A 17,832-nucleotide genomic window follows, 5' to 3' on the forward strand; every position below is an offset into this window, starting at 1 on the left:
TTAAAGGACATTTAGTTTTCATAAAAGGCATCGGAGTTGCCACGTGGATATAAAGTCATTTTATGTTGAATTTTTTTTTTGAGCATTAGATTTGAGTACAATATTAGTAAATAAATATGCTTTAATTAGTATTGCAGCATTTAGAATTTTCTTTTATACTTTGAAATGTCTATGGTATTATATTATTAATTACTGATTATCAGCCAGAATCATTTATTTGCACTAAAGTCATCTCTGTGTATTACAGTAATTAGTGTCTGCCGGGAATCTATTTTGTATTTCACAAATATCCTTCAATATTTTCAAATATTTACATCTGTAATCAAGACAGAATGGCTATAATCTAGCAACAATGTTCTACACATTCAACGCACTTAATAAATATTTGTTGCATGAATAAAGGTACCAAATGATTGATCTTTGCAGGAGAATTATAAACATACACAGTAATATTGGATTTAGTAATGGTTACCCCAGACTGAAGAGAGTCACCACCACTCTGTCTTTAGTAATAGTATAAAAATACTTATCACAGGTGATATATTCCCGATATGCTAGTAATCATAGTGGGAAAATGTTTTTGCAATATTTAAGGTAAATACATTTATATGTAATATAAAAGCTAACAATTGTACATTTTTATCACTTTTTAAAAATTACTCTCATATATATTCCCCTCCACCAATAATATCTGAATTTAGTAATATCCACGCAGAAGCATATCATTCTATTTACACCTCATATTTATGTATCACATGGCATTGTTTTGCATGTTTTTAAAATTTATATAAGTGGTAGAGTGCTTATTATTCTAAAACAAGTTTTTTTTGGGTATGTAAACACAATACCTTTATTTTATTTATTTTTATGTGATGCTGTGGATAGAACCCAGTACCTCACATGTGCTAGATAAGCACTCTACCACTAAGCCACATCCCCACATCCCCAGTCCAAGTTTATCTTTTCATTCTCTTAATACTTTTATAGAACAAAGGTTGTTTGGGGTGGGTTTTTTTATTTGTTGTGTGTGTGTGTGCGTGTGTGTGTGTGTGTGTGTGTGGTGGTGGTGGTGGTGGTGGTGGTGGTGGTGGTGATGCTGGTGGTAGGAATGAACCCAGGGCCTTATGCATGCTAAGCAAACACTCTCCTACTGAGATATACCCCCAACTCTAAAACTTTTCGATTAAGTTCAGTTTATCAATTATTTCTTTCATGAACCATGCCTATTATCTGTATCTGTAGAGTCATTATTATACTAAGGTCATCTGGATTTTCTTCTATTTTGTCTTCTCAGAATGGTATAGTTTTTTATTTTACATTTAGGTACATGATACATTTTGAGTTAACTTTTGTGAAGAGTGTAAAATCTATGTAAAATTTATTTTTACATGGGATGTCCAGTTCCTCTATCATCACTGGTTGAAAATATTGCTTAATCTCCACTGTACTTCCTTGGGTCTTTCATCTAAGATCAGTTGATTATATGGGTTTCTTCCTGGGCTCTCTATTCTGTTGGCCTATTCTCTTTCTGATAAAAAAAAAAAAGTCTTGATTACTGTAGCCTTACAATAACATTGAAGCTGGGTTATTCTTCTTCAATGTTATGTTGGCTATTCTGGATTTTTTTCCCCTCTCTGAATAAACTTTGGAATCAGCTTATTGATATCCTCAAAATATTTTTTGTGATTTTTATTAAGAATATATTGAATTTATAGATCAGGTTGAATAAATTTCCATCTTGACAAATTTTGAATTTTCCTATTATCTGTATTACTGACATATTTGGATACATATTACCATACTTGTTACTGTTTTCTATTCATTTTCATTTTTCTTTGTTTTTATTTTTTTCTTCTATTTTTTCCCTGTCTTTTATGGTTTAAATTTTTATGTAATATGAAATCTCTCTCCATTTAGTTCTTTGATCCCTTTCATTGGCATTGATTTTGTAGGTTTTTTTTCCTTATATAGATGTAACATATATGTTATAGTATTTACATACAAATTTTTTATTAAGAGCTGATGTAAGGATATTCTGGTTTTGATTTCAAATTGTTTATTGATGGTATATAGGAAAGCAATAGTGTTTTTTTTGTTGTTGTTGTTTTGTTTTGTTTTTAATATTAACCTTGTATCCTACAACCTTGTTCTAATCTCTTATTAATTACAAGAACTTTCTGTTGTTTACTTTTCTCAGATTTTCAATGTAGGTGATCACTATATCTGCAAACAAGTATTTCAATTCTGCTTTCCAAATCTGTAGACCTTTTGCTTCTTTTGCTTGTCTTATTGTTCTAACCGGGGCTTCTCAAATGATGTTAAATAGTAGTAGTAAGAGGGAACATTCCCATCCTGTTCCTGAGCTGAGCAGGAAATATTCTAATTTCTCAACATTATGCTTGTATTCACTCTAGGTTATTATATACATTCTATGACTAATTGAGGAAGTTCTATTTTTATAAATTGCTGAGAATTTTTATCATGAATGCATGTTGAATTTTTTAAATGCTTTATGTCCATTTATTGACATGATCCTGTGCTATGGTCTGGTTGTGGTTTATCCCCACCAAAACTTACATTGAAATTTGGTTGCCGTTGCAGCTGTGTGAGGAAGTGGAGCCTTTATGAGGAGCTACTGTCTTTCTTACCAGACTGGACAAATCCTCATGGGAATGAATTATTTCTTGCAAATATAGATTAAAATAAATCATCTAGCCTGATTTATACTATCATTGTCTTTCATATTCACCCACTTGCTCTGCTATTTTCTACCATGAGTTGAAATTGCATGAAGTTGTCACCGTTGGCCAAGGTCACCAGTACCATGCTCTGGGACTTCTAGAACCATGAGCCAGTAAGCCAAAATAAATCTCTTTTCTTTATAAACTATCCAGTCTTAAGTATTCTGTTACAAAAGCAGAAAGTTATCTAAGCTATCATATTATTATTATTACTTTACTTTTGGTACAGGGGATTGAACCCAGGGGCCCTTTACAACTGTCACATCCCCAGCTTTTTTATTATTTTATTTTTGATACAAGTTCTCACTAAGTTGCTAAGGCTGGCTTGGAACTCACAATCCTTCGGCCTTGGCCTCTGAAGCTGCTGGGATTACAGGCATGTGCCACTATCTACTATAGGATTTTTAAATCTTTAACCAGTTGATGTGATGGATTACATTAGACAATTGTGAAAGTTCTATCTAACCTTGCATAACTTGGAAGACTCCCACTTGGTTGTGGTGTACACTATAATTTTAACACACTGCTGGATTTTCTATTTCTTTGAGAATTTTTGCATCTGTGTTCAAAAAAGATATTACTCTTGAGTTTTCTTATAGTATCTTGGTTCTTAATATTGGAGTGATGTGCACATTATGGAATGAGTTGAGTTTTATGTTTTGATGCACTCAGGCCATCTTTACCATTTCACTACTGCATTTAAGCAACTGATATTCAAAGAAATTACTGACATATTTGGATTCATATTACCATACTTGTTACTGTTTTCTATTCATTTTCATTGTTCTTTGTTTTTATTTTTTTTCTTCTATTTTCCCCCTGTCTTTTATGGTTTAAATTTTTATGTAATTTTTATCTCATTTCTTAGCATATTATACTTCTTTTTTTTTTCTTTTTACTCTTTTAAGGACTTTCCTAGAGCTTGTAATATATACTTACCACTAGTCCAAGTGCACTTTTAAAAAACTTCATACCACATCAAGGGTGGTATGAAGGTGGTACCTTATAATAAAGTATCCCTAGCTCCTCCCTCCTATCCCTTCTATCATTGTGTTCATTCATGTCCCTTATACCTAAGGTATCATTACTGAACACACTGTTACTAATATTATGTTGAACAAACTAAATTAATTAAAGAGAAAAATTATAGTTATGTTATTTATGTTTTCTCTATTTTTCTTATCCTTATACAGATCTGAATTTTCTGACCTGCACCATTTTCCCACTCTAAATAGTTTTAAATGTTTTTCAACACAGATTTATCTGCAACAGGTTCTCCTAATTTTCTTTTTTTCTCAAAAAAAAAATAATTTTTCTATTTGCCTTTCTATTTTGGTAGTTCCTACTGTCTTTCTTCAAGTTCAGAGATTCTTTTCTCTGTGGTGGCCCATCTACAATGGAACAATCAAAGGGGTTTTCATTTTGGTTGCCATGTTTTTGATCTCTAGAATTTCTTTAGTTCTCAGAATTTTCATCTTTCTGCTTATTTTACCCACCAGTTCTTGCATGCTGTCTGCTTTTCCCATGAAAGCCCTTAACCAAATCACAGTTGTTGAAATTCCCTGTAGGATAGTTCCAACAAAACTGCCTGTCCGAATTTGGTTTTTCATGCTTACTTTACCTCTTCAAACCATGTTTCTTTGCCTCTTAAAATGCCTTGTAATTTTTTGTTGTTGTTGTTAAAAGCAAAGCATAGTATAGTGAGTAAAGGGAGCTGTTGGGTAGTCCTTTAGTAATGTGGTAATAAGGTATGTGGTGAGGCAAAGAGTTCTATATTCCTTTGTTTAGATGTCAGTTTTTTAATGATCCCTTATCCACAGGCTATAAGTTTTACAAGTCTTCTCAGTACCCATCTCCCTCCAGTCAAGACAGGATGTCTAGAAAGTGAGGCTGGATTTGGCTCTTCCCTTTAAATGTTGATTTTAAGGATTATATTATGATACCTTGCTATGCTTATATTCTTCCCTACTTACATTATCATTTAATATAGTCAATGCTTATTATATTTACTACAGATTTGCTGGTTTAGTAGCTCACCGTCCTTTTTGCTTATCAGGCCTTTATTCAGGGAATATTATATTTCTTTATGAAAGATATTCTTTTTTAAATTTTATTTATTTATTTTAGTTTTAGGTGGACACAATATCTTTATTTTATTTTTGTGTGGTGCTGAGGATTGAATCCAGTGCCTCAAGCGTGCTAGGTGAGCATTCTACTACTTGATCCGCATCCCCAGCCCCTGAAATATATTCTTTAATAATTCTTTTTGCAGATTTCTACTACTGATATTATTGACATATATTTGTTGCAATGAAATATATTCTTTGTTTTTAATTATCACTCTAGCTAGAATTGTGGGTTGTTTTTACTCTGTATTTCAAAGATACTACACTCTTGTCTTCTGGCTTTAATGGCTGTGAGAAATATAATATCACCAATTTCTTTTAAACTCATGTCCCATAATTTGTCTTTTTCTCTCTGGCTACTTTTGGGATCTACTCTTAGACTTTGGTGATCAATGGATTTATTAGATTGGACCTATGTATGTATTTCTTTTACTTGTCCTATTTGGGATTCAGAAGAATCATGTCATCTCTTGGGTTTTATTATCATGATTTGTGTCTTTTGTGAGACTGTATCAGTTTGTCCCAATTTTAATATCTTCTTTTCCATGTTTTGAGCTTACATTTTAAATTCACTTATGCACAGACCTATTTCAGGGAAAAAAAACTAGTGCAAGTGTTTTTTAAAGATTAATAATATCACAGAGTGTCAGACAGGAAATTAAATCCCTGTAGTTGGCTCACTAAATGTACATCAAAGAGATTCTGCAGTATGAACTGTCTGAATGCTAGTTAAATGAAAAGGAACTCACCAGTATTATAAAAATTAAAACAAAATTGAAATTCATTTGAAATAAAGCCTTTTTGGAAGCAGAGAAAAATAAGGAGTGGCAAAGACTGATGTACAATATAAATATGATGCAAATTATTCATGATGACTCATACTTTTGGACTTAGGAGTCTAAAGGAACATATTCTCTAAAATATCAGGAAATATTCATTTACATAATAAGCATCATAGATTATGATGTTGGCACCATTCAAATTATTGAATGGGAGTAAAGCTTATTATATAAAATGTTTCAAGATGCCTCTGGTATTTATAATACTAACAAAAATGTATACTGATAGCTTGATTGTAGTTAATTCACAAAATCCAAGATTAATGTTATAAAAGGGTCACATTAGAATGAAAAAATAAGAGAAGTATTCACAGTCACTAATAAATTGCTCTGTACATGCTTGGCTACCCTTGCAGGTAATGATGTCACACAATGATGGAAGAATATCTAAATAGCCAATGAAGTGCCACTGCTTGGCTGAGGCACTGGTCATCACGTCACTCTTGGCCAGAACCCATGAAAGGTAAACACAGATGTTAAAGGAAAAGGAAAGTCCAGAAGGATTTAAGTTTTACCTGATAACAGTTCTCTTAAAGCTAGATTCTACCAAATTTGAACTCTTAAAGGAGGTAAAGAAAGCACTAGATATGAAAAGAGAATCAAGAGGTAGCAGGTGTCAAGGCAATATCATCATATTAATTAACATATAATATCCAAGTCCAACCTTTCAATTTCTAGGTTTTATTCTATTTCTATGAGCCTAACATACACTTCAATAGTTATAATAGACTTAAAGACCAAGTGGACCAGAGTACTTTATTGCAATAAAACTAATGATGCAAGTAGTTAGGAAATGATCTAAAAAAGAGGGGGGTGGAATGAGATTTTAAAGCCTATGTACCAAAAGAATACATATTGAATAGTTCCAGGATACAAAATTTTAGAACAGAAAAATAGTAATCTATAGTCACATAAGAGATTGTTGGTTGTTTTCCTGGGGCTGGGGATGGTGGGATACAGGGTACGCAGTACTGAGTTCAAAGGAACATGTGGGGAGAGGGCAACTTTTCACATCCTAATTGAGATGGTGGTTCCACAAAAGCACACATACACCAAAACTCATCAAACTACACATTTAAGTACATATGTTTTATGGTATGCAAACTGTGGATAAGGAGAGATCATTTAAAAAAATAAAAATCACTAGTTTTATAAGATGTTACCACAGGCCAAACTGGGTTAAGTGTATATGAAATCTCCACTATTTCTAATAACTCCAAATAAATCTACAATTATCTCAATAGGAGAAGTTCAAAAGATACATGTGCAGCAGCAATGATTATTTGTTATCAAAATAAAATTAATCATTTAAAATTATTTATCTCTTATATGTGAGGTATCTAATGAATCATACAAGCTCAATATCGTGTAATTATGAATTCTATTTTGAAAAATTTAACTTTGTTTACAAGTTAATGAACACTATCTAGTCTTCTGGATTTGTTTTGCCTTAGATCAATCCAAAAATAGGCTCAGTAAATTAATCATTCGCTGTTTCAGTGATTCTTGCGAAGACATGTAACAAGTGACCTAATGCATTCTCTATTGATAAAGTATGACATTATTTTTTACAGTACATAACATAAATTAACTTCAAAATCTTAAATTGGCAACACGATCTCAAAATTTATCAGGGTTTCTAGGTAAATAATACTAAAGACAGCCACTGAGCCTTGCCAAAATATATATATTCAGGGTATAACAAAATGTAATAACTAAGAAAATAATGTGTAGCTTTAAGTTTATTTCAGAATCTTCGGGGTCTTTGTTATTACATTTTCTTAAGGATTTTTGCCTTCCTCAGTTCTTATTTTTATGAAGGGATAAAATATATTAGTTAGAAATGGGTAGATCCATAGGAATAGATAGTTGATCTTGCTATATTAAGAATAATTAATCATGTAATCTTTTAGTTTCTCAATCTATCAGTAAGTTTTACTTTATCAATCTCCAAAGCTAAAAAGTGACAGAAGGCCAGATGGCTTACTTCTGTGAGATCTCCCAGATATAAAGTCTATGGAGTGGTGAATATGGTAGCGAACAGAAGCATGAAACTACTAAGAGTAGGTAACTGCCACCATGAGTTAATCAGTCATTGACATGGAAAGATAGACAAAGTATTGGTCTATCTTCTGATGAAGAAAAACCAAAATAAATCTGAAAGTGAAAATTCTCACTGAAAAATAAGTCAGAAGGAGTATAACCATTGTTCCCACACTGGAACCACATATTTGTGACATCAACTTTTTAAAAAATTGAAGAATGTTTCATAAAGAAAATAGCCTAGAATGGCAACTTGGAATTGAATTCACCATTCTATTCCTTTCTCTCTGGTTCATTCATTTTTCCTTCCTCTAAAAACATAGAAAAGACAATTGCCAAGAATTGGCATATTCTCAAGGCTTACATTTTCTTTTGTTTGCCAAATGGCTGTAATGTAATTCAAAGAAGCTATGTTTATTGAGTAATATTATTAATGGTTAGAATAATACTGTGAATTGAAGACATTCTTTTTGGTTTATATCCAGGTCTTTAAAAATAACATGGTTTCCAATAGGAAATGAATGGCTTTTATTGAAATGTATTATTTTAAAAAGTAGAACAACATAAAAAGCACTTAAGTATGTTTTCAGATGATTCTGAGACAAATTTTCTCAGACACAGAAGTCCCCACATATATTAAAATATGCTGAACCTAATGAAATGAGAACATCATTCTTACAAATGCTTTTATAAAGTCATTTCTCTTTTTTAACACATTGTTGAAAATATCATAGAACTTAGAAATCACTCACCTTAATAGTCTATTGACTTTTCCCCTTCAGCTGCATTTGCCAAAATTTGTTAAATAAATTGTGTTTGTTGCTTCTTTACTTGTGCTTAAATTTATGAATGATCAAAACATGTTGAGGAGGGAAATAATAAAATTCTACATTTTTGTTTTTGATTTTTTTCAAAATATGCTTACTATATAAATAAGAAGCATTAAGACATATTCTCCCAGTCTAAATTATAGTTCTTTAGTACATGAATGCATAATCCAGCAGTCACCATCTAAGACCAAGTCTGAAAACCCCAACCTGACTTCAGAAACCAATCATGAACCTTGATTCATTGAATGCCTCTATTTTAAAGGAAAGGCACGAAATCACCCAAGAATCATAAAATACTAAGCACTTCAATGTAAGTAATTAGAGGGGGGAAATGCGATATGATATCAAAGGAGTAGAGAGGAAGAAAGAGGGGTGAGAGGCAGGTTGAGACAGACTAGTCAACATAAAACAGGAAAAGCTAAAAATAAACTATTATGTTAAGAAAGTGTTGGCTAGGGTTAACATGAAAGAGAATAACCAGTACAATGCCTTAGCTTACACATACTAGGTATCTTCAGTCCAAGATACTAAATTCATCCCAGAGCATCTTGTACTTTGACTGTTAGTGGGTTTGGGAATGAAGGGAAAAAAATTAATAAAAGAAACCACTGATAAGAAGCAAAGGAAAAAATGTCCATCTTAAGGCATCACAAGAAGACAATAGGAAATAGAGAATAAATGTCACTTAAAAATCTAGAACAAATCAAATTGGCAAAAATTTAAACACACAGTTATGGTTCAATAAAAAAAATCAATCAAATTCATTTTCTTTTTGCAATATATAATATACCTGTATTATAATAAGTATAATAAGCCATACAAGCAAATTAAAAAATCAGTCTTTTTGCAAATGCTTTTTCTCATGATATGCTCATAAAACCAATTTCAAAGACAGTAGACATTAGAAACTCAAAACAATGAAAGATGTTTCTTCTTTAAAAACAATTACTGACTAGCAGTGGAGACTAAATGTATAAATAAAAACAATAGCAGTACACAGCTGTGATCTGGAAAATAAATTCAAAGGAATATCAAAGTGAGAACATGAAAGTTTTGGTTTGGGCAAATAGAAAAGAGGCCATAACCAAAGCAAAGGCTCTGAGATGAAGCCAAGCAACAGGACAGCATTGTGGATGAGCTGGAGAAGTCTGCACTTGAGACAGTGTTCCACCATTGAACTATGTTGAACTCATGCGATTGTCAAAAGCAAATGAGATAAGAGGAGCAATCTCAGAGAACAAAAATATAGTTTGCCAAAACACTGACAGATGATTTTTTTAAATGAGATATTTACTGATATTCCAAAATGAACTGCAAAAGGAACTGATTAGCTAAAACACAAGCAGAGGGCAAGATCTAAAAGGAAGATAATTTTGCAAATTGCATACAAGTCTATGAGACAATAATACCATGTGAAAAGCTAAGACAAACTAATATGTGAGTCTGTATTTATGTAACAAAAGGATACAAACATATTTTATACACTTGTCAGGAGAGAACTGACAAGGACAGGAATTGTATAATGTAGTTTACTGTACTTGCAACATTAGTTATAATAGATATGGTAAAATTATTCTCCAAAAATATTATATCAATTTGCATTCCCATCAGTGATGTATACAAGGTTACATTCTTGCAAGTCCTAGATGTTATCAATCTTTAAATGTTTTGCTAATTTGAGAAATTAAAAACAATATTTTATTATAATTTGCACTTTCCTGATTAAAACTGAGGTTGAGTGATCTTTTATGTGTTTGTTGAATATTATCAATTCTTCCCTTCTAAATTGTTTATTCATATATTTGCTCTCTTTTATTGAGCTGTTCTATTTTTCTTAATATTTTTAAGTGCTCTTTGTGTGTTAGGACCTTAAATCTAACTTTTAATCTGATGTAATTATTTTCCATTAATCTATCACTTTTCACTATACTGTAGTTATGTTAATCATTGCACTGTTCAGAATTTTAGATATTGATAGATTAACTCATTAATTTTCTTTGTGGCTCCAGTTATCTTTGTTTCCCTTTGTATTTTATTTGTTTAGCTAATAAAGGACCTTCACTTTAAATTTTAAAATATTCTTCTTTACAGTAATAAATATATTGATTGTTTCATTTTAATGTTTAATCCATGTTAATTTTTTGTGAAGACCATGCAGTAGGTCTCTGCTTTCATTGCCAGACAATTGCCTGAAATACCATTTCCTCCTTACTGTCCACTTTAGTATACTATTAGTATGATTTTTACTGCTACTGTATCCTCACAATATTGACTATTGTGATATCAATGTTGGACATTTCTATCAACCAATCTCTCTCAAATTTTAATTTTTTTCACTTACTGCTCTTCCTAAATACACAAATAAATTTCCACCTCAACTATGAAATGTCCCTTGACTATCATAGACAAACCAAGGTAACATCACTCCTAAGTCAGTTTACTACACATATTCATGTTAATTATATAAAATTGCTCATATCAGCAATAAGTTAATCTCGATTGTCTTGACAACATAAAGATTGCACTGCATCTAAAGACTTATCATAGACACACTTATGATAATGTCTTTTAGATATAGAAACAATTTTTTGTTGTTGTTTAGCATTAGGCTATTCAGACAAATATTTGAAAATAATATAGTAATTATGATGAAATCAAGAAAGAAAAGGAATAGAAACTCTTAGAGTTTTGTTTCGTTGGCAATTCCTCTTCATTTAAAAAATTTTTGATCTTATAGATAACATTTTTTTCTCTATAAAAACTTTCTCTGTAATAATTAATATTTGGGGATCATATCAATTTATTTTTACATAATTTTTTTTTAAAATTTTTTGTTAGATTTCCATGCACAAAATTGAACTCACGTGAAGTCCTTCAGTGAAGCTTTCCCAAGAGCAGAGGCATCTATAGGGCTGGCTGGTTGTGTTACAATTACTAGCATGACCATGGCACTGACATCTGTGAACATGAACGTCATCACACAACAAGTCAACATAAATATGCCGAAGGCCCTATGAATATATACTCTATGTGACTATAACCAGAAAGTCAAGCACACTTGATCATTGCAAAATCATTTTTCTCTCCAACCTGTGTGGTTATTCATGAAAGTATTGAATTAATCCTGAGGTAATAGAAGTACTATCATTAATATGCAGACTGTACTGGATTTTAAGGGTAATTCTCAAGCCTCCCTGGAAATGGGAGCAAGATTGTGTACACCTGCTATACATATAGTAAACTCATTAAGGAAAGGCATACCTGCTATACATATAGTAAATACATTAAGGAAAGGCATTTACTGAAACTACTCAAAGTACGGTTTACGAATTAAGGCTCAGAACAAATTTTAGAATGAAGTTAATAAATTTCAATATTTTGTAATTTTTTCAAAATCAGATCAGATGGTGGATAATTAAATAACATTAGCTTTTCGTTATGCTATTGCTTAATTTTTTTAAAAAAAAGCTTTCATATATTCTGGTTTATAAAGATATCCCTTATTCTCAAGTCAAGTCATTCTTCTAGAACAACCCAATTGTGAATATAATCTATGCATATTTCCATATCAGACAGTATTCTGCCTAGTTTTAAAGCTATCAAGTTTTTTAAAAATATTGTAAGTCATGTTCTAAGTTATGATCTGAAATTTAAGAACACTAAGGGCGTAGCAGATCTTTCTTCTATAGTAAAACAACTATGGAACCATGAATTCTGGACCCAAGCCTTACTTACAAACTGTCTGGTACTATATAGCTACAAACTCCTTCTCTTTGCTTTCAGAAATATTTTTAAATGGCACTATTTCTCTTTGCTTTCAACAATATTTGAAAATAATATTCTTGAACAAACTAAGTAAAACATGTAATAAGTTAGATCTAAAGCAGATTCCGAGTATTGTAACTCCCTCCACCCAGCTAGAGATTGCACCCAGGGCCTGCCATAGGCTAAGCATTCTACAACTGAGCTGTGCCTACAGCCATCAGAGTCTCATAGCTTCTAAACGAAATTGCTTTTGAAATTTGATTTCATAATAATGCTATATTATATACAGAAAAGGCATATAAAAGTCTCCCCAAAATCTCTTAGAGTAGGAAATTATTTCAAAACATGAAACTGGAATTATCTTGCTCTAAAATCTTACTTATTGTATTTTTGAATAAGTATGCCTGATGTAAACCTCATTGGAAAAAAAGGAACCACTCATTAAAAACAAAATTTATAGTGAAAACCATTCGCCAGTAGCAACCCTTGTATACACTACCTCCCACCGATGGTGATTTCATCCACCGCATAATATCTGTGACTAAGGCTGACAGCAGCCTCAGTTGTATGGTACTGCCCTTGGAAATGAAGTCTTATCTGTGTGGCTTTGACAAATTCTTGAAGAGATGGATTATTATAGAAATCATTGAATCCAGGGCGAAGTTTTGGCCCAGGTGTCAGAATGCTGAATGTGACATTACCACGGGAGTATGGAGTAAAACTGTTGAAAAAAAAATTATTTCAGGGAAATCTATTCATAATTTCAACAAAAGAAATCACAACTTTGAGACATTACTACACAATATCAGTAAATTCTTTTTTGGGGGGTGGGGGACATGGAGATTGAGCCCAGAGATGCTTATCTACTGGACCACATCTCCAATCATTTTTATTTTTTATTTTGAGACAGAATCTCACTAAGTTGCTTAGGAACTCACAAAGTTGCTGAGGGTGGCTTTGAACTTACAGCCTCCTGCATCAGCCTCCCAAGTCGCTGGGATTACAGGCGTGTACCACCACACCTGGCTTATCAGTAAATTCTTAAATTCTTCATTCTTTGAAAATATATTCCATCTATTTCATGTGCAAATGTTATAGGACCATCACAGAAAACCATACATACTAAACATGGCTGTGAGAACATAATGAAAATTCTATTTATGTAGATAGCTTGCTAAACAATTTTAAAATTAGTTGTCAAAACAACAGTGAGACTGTAGACAAGAAATATTCTAAATTCTTTCATAAGAACTTTAAACATATTTTAAAACTTTTTGGAAAAGAAATACAAGAATCTTCCTAAAAAAAAGTTGGTGATGGAGGGAAGTCTATACCAGGTTAATGAATTGATTAACCTATTGTTCATTATTAAGCCAAGAGTCAATTAAAATTAATTTCAAAAAGTTCATACTTGGGAAGCTGAAGACAGTTGACAGAATCAGGTTTTTCCAAAACGCCATTGTTTTCCATTCCAAAGACACTGCAATTTTTAGCAAAATATTGCCAGTCCTCCCAATCTAAACTATCTTCCTTCTTTCTTTGAATCCTTATTGCTGTTGGTTGTGGACTAAAGAATTGAATGATAATGTAAAATACCTGCAAATGAATAAGTTAATTATCATTGAAGTAAAAATCTGACACAGGAGTATAAATCAAACCATGGAATTGCTAGATTCAAATATAATGACTTACTTCCTCATAATTATAATTATTAAATATATTTATTGAACATCCAGAAACTTCATAGACCTATAGTAAGAGCAACACATTCCGTAATTGTTTATTAGTCCCTCTTCTCATAGATTTTGTAAATCACGGTACAAATTAATATTAATTTTGCTAAAAAGACATGAAAAAAGAGTATTACTTCCATGAAATAAATGTCATATAGGTTCTTCTTTTGTAGATTTTAGAATAAGCACCTCAGTTTCTACTAATTTGTACTGCTTAATAAAAAATATTTCAACATTTCCTAAATACCATTTGCTACAAATATTTAGTAAATTAAGCCTTGACTATCATCTTTTAGATACTTTGATATCATACATTATAAGATGCCACCTAAGTTTATGTTCAATTTCCTAGGCATTGTATCTCTAAATAAATATGTCCAAAGGATATCTCCAAATACCCATGAATGTGACCTTATTTGGAAATAGGGCCTTTGCAGATAAAGTTAAGGAGAACAGCTCAAGATGAGATCATTTCAGATGTAGAGTGGATCTTTCCAGAGGAAGGAAGAGGAAAATTTACTCACACTAACAAGGAGGGAGGGCTATGAAAATGGAAGCAGAACCTGGAGTGACACTTCAGTGACCCCAGGAGCCACCAGAAACTGGAAGAGGCTAGGAAGGATCCTCCCAGAGCCTTTGAAGTATAGCCCTTTCAGTACCTTGACTGTGTATTTCTGATCTTCAGAACTATGATAGAATATATTTCAATTTCTTTAAGACATGTTGTGTGTGGGGATTCATTGCAGAGGCCACAGGTAAGTAATGTATATCCCATGGTTTCTACTAACCTGATACTGTCCATTTTCCAAATCCATTGAGATAGTCACTCCTTGATTAAGCTGGGTAATGTTTGTCAACACATGTGAAATCCACGAAGTACTGATGTCATTATCATTGATGAATGAGAGAGGATGTGCTTCAGGATTCAGCCGTAACACTCTATCATTGGTTGTGTCTTGGGCACCATTAGGGATGCAGTACCGCTGGACCAAAGGGTGGATGCGAGGGTGACTGCCAGGGCAGCGGCAATGTGACTGGACATGCAATTGAAGCAAATCTCCAGAGAAAGCTTCCAGAATCTCTCTGTGGGAGTCATAAGGAAGACTTAAAAACAAATAACACTAATAGAAGGTCTAAGAATTATTATAAGTGAATACCATGCTTTTCATGTTTTAATGAGTAACCATTTAGCTCTAATAATTTTCTAAATAGAACATTACATAAAACCTGTCCTTGACTAAATAAACATCCTCGTTCTCATAAAAGGTATAACCAAAACAGTAAATTTTTAAGTATTATGTCTTCACATCTAGAAGCATGCAGTCCTTGCATGGTTTTTCACGACATGTATTTAAATGTTATAATATGAGGAGCTGAAGAATGTGTTTTATGGCATAGTGCGTGCCTAGTGAGGCTGTGGGTTCAATTCCCAGCACTACAAAAATAAATTAATAAATATTATACTAATTCATTGTACCTATTTTATGATAACGTAGAAAAGTATCCTTTACTTAGGTTGTTCAACTAACTTACCACTGAAAGCAAACAGTGAAAATAATGAGACTTAAATTAGGGCTTCTTGTTCAACTGTAGAAAATAAGAAGAAAGCAAGTATCATTTTCTGCTTCTGTTTTAGTGAATGGACTGAGGCCAAGGCCATTTGTCAATGATTTCCTGTGACTCATTTGTGCAGATTCTGGCACCCTGAAATGTTTCAATGGCTTCGGATCACATGGCAGCTGCCAACAGTCAACTATGAATGCCAATTCCAAGCAGATATATTTAATTTTTCCATTAAGGGAAATATACTTGTTCTAGATCAGCATTAGTCATTTTATTTATGGGCATTCTTCCATACAACACCTTTCCAGGCACTTCAGGGAGGCCAATGCCAGGAACCCATGACCAGCTAGGGAAACCAGACTGCTTTCCTCGGATCACAGTGAGGTAGTGAAAGAGGCAGGCAGATTTTCCATTCACTAAGCCACGTGAAGTGACACCTTTTCCTTTAAATCACATCGATATTTTTCAGTTGACAACAGGCTTTGAATGGGACCCAAAATCACTATCCAGTATGAATACTTTGCCCTCCAGGAAAAACTTCCCAAAGAACTACTGCAACATGACACTTCAGTATTTTAAGCAACGGTGATATGAATGATAGCAAGGAAGGCTGGTGGCAGTCCATCTCCTTAAAAGTGTGTTCAAGTGTTACAGTCTCCTTTATTCAGGCATCTCCTGATCATATAATTAACACAAAAGGGAGGTTTAAATTGTTAATGGATCTGCCACAGACCATAGGATCACCTCAAGAGCAATGCTTCTCAAATCCATTAGAAATGTCCTTGAAAAATTCACCACATGAATCTCCATCTCCCTTAAAGAAGCATGAACAAACATTTCTCTTAGAGCTCCTCAATAAAAGAAAATCATATAAATTCATCTATATAATGATATATACTATTATAACATCAGATCATAAATCGAGAAAGAAACATCAGTGGCCATCTTCAGCAAAAAATTTCATTGGGACTTTTCTAAGCAGAATTGAAATCTGCTGTCTTTAAGAAGAACTGAGAAAGAACCTCACTGACTGTGAAGATGAGGAAATACTTCATAAATGCTAGCCCATGTCTATAATATTATTTATTCACTGGAAATAGACAAAAATATAACAATACTTCAAATATTCATCTTTTAATCTCTAAGTCTAATACCCCAGTATACTTAGACTTTCCCATGAACCAAAATAACTCATCATTTTCTTTGTGCTACTTTCTCCAGTAGTTACAAATTCAACAAAGCAACTTTAAAAGGCACATGTAGCAGTTTTTTGAGGTATTAGAAAATCTCACATATAAAATAATTAAACAAATGTAGCCCTAATTCTATAAAATATTCACAAATCACATTTTCTGAGAGAAAATCCATTGTAAAGAATTTATCCAATTATATTATGAGGGGTTACCAAGAGAATAGCACTGGTGAGGAACAACCACACACTTGGCCAAAGCAAACACTGTAAAACATTAACAAGGTGATTTGACAAATCCCGTAAAGTTGAAAACACTATAGTGTCAAGAGCTATCTATGAACTGTGCATGGACCAAACTGGCTTCATAGCCATTGAATAGGAAAAACTGGTGTCTGGGAATTTCCAGTGGCACTCCTGCTAGTAACACTGCCCAGAGACATTTGATTTCCTATTCAGCTCTGCCGGGTTCCACACAGCACCAGAGATGGGGTGATCTGCTGTAGCCACCTAGCCACAAAGACTCCCAGAGATGGGTGAGGTTTCCCAAGATGCCAATCAATCTGTTGACTGCAAGACACCATGAAGTAAAAATCCATCCACTGAAACCTTATCCCTGACTTTGATGCTCTCATACCAAAAAAAAAAACTTGTAGACCAATGGTACAGAACAGAGGACACACAGATAAACCCATATAAATACAGTTATCTTTAATTAGACAAAGGCACAAAAAAAAAAACATATGGGAGAAAAGGTAGCCTTTAAAACAAACGGTGCTGAAAAAACTGAAAATCCATGTGCAACAAAATGAAATTAAGCCCCTACCTCTCACCATGCACAAAACTCAACTCAAAGTGGATCAAGGACCTAGGAATTAAATCAGAGACTCTGGGTCCAATAGAAGAAAAAGTAGGCCCTAATCTTCATCATGTGGGATTAGGCCCCAGTTTCCTTTATAAGACTCCTATAGCACAAGAATTAAAATCAAGAATCAATAAATGG

The 17,832-nt window shown here is 32.9% G+C and overlaps 1 protein-coding gene across 13 annotated transcripts in view; it reads right to left on the bottom strand.

Annotated features, from left to right (window-relative positions):
* The window catches only part of Ush2a (usherin), a 738,328-nt gene that overhangs the window by 630,685 nt on the left and 89,811 nt on the right, over nt 1–17,832 (bottom strand). For all 13 annotated transcript variants that reach the window (XM_078022812.1, XM_078022814.1, XM_078022813.1 and 10 more), the window contains exons 6-9: nt 14,866–15,160; nt 13,756–13,940; nt 12,844–13,065; nt 11,444–11,537 (exon numbers count right to left, since the gene is read on the bottom strand). In XM_078022812.1, coding sequence (XP_077878938.1) covers nt 11,444–11,537; nt 12,844–13,065; nt 13,756–13,940; nt 14,866–15,160 — 796 coding nt within the window. The remainder of the gene's footprint in view (nt 1–11,443; nt 11,538–12,843; nt 13,066–13,755; nt 13,941–14,865; nt 15,161–17,832) is intronic.

This window comes from Ictidomys tridecemlineatus, chromosome 10 (assembly GCF_052094955.1).
Source record: "Ictidomys tridecemlineatus isolate mIctTri1 chromosome 10, mIctTri1.hap1, whole genome shotgun sequence".
Lineage (NCBI taxonomy): Eukaryota > Metazoa > Chordata > Mammalia > Rodentia > Sciuridae > Ictidomys > Ictidomys tridecemlineatus.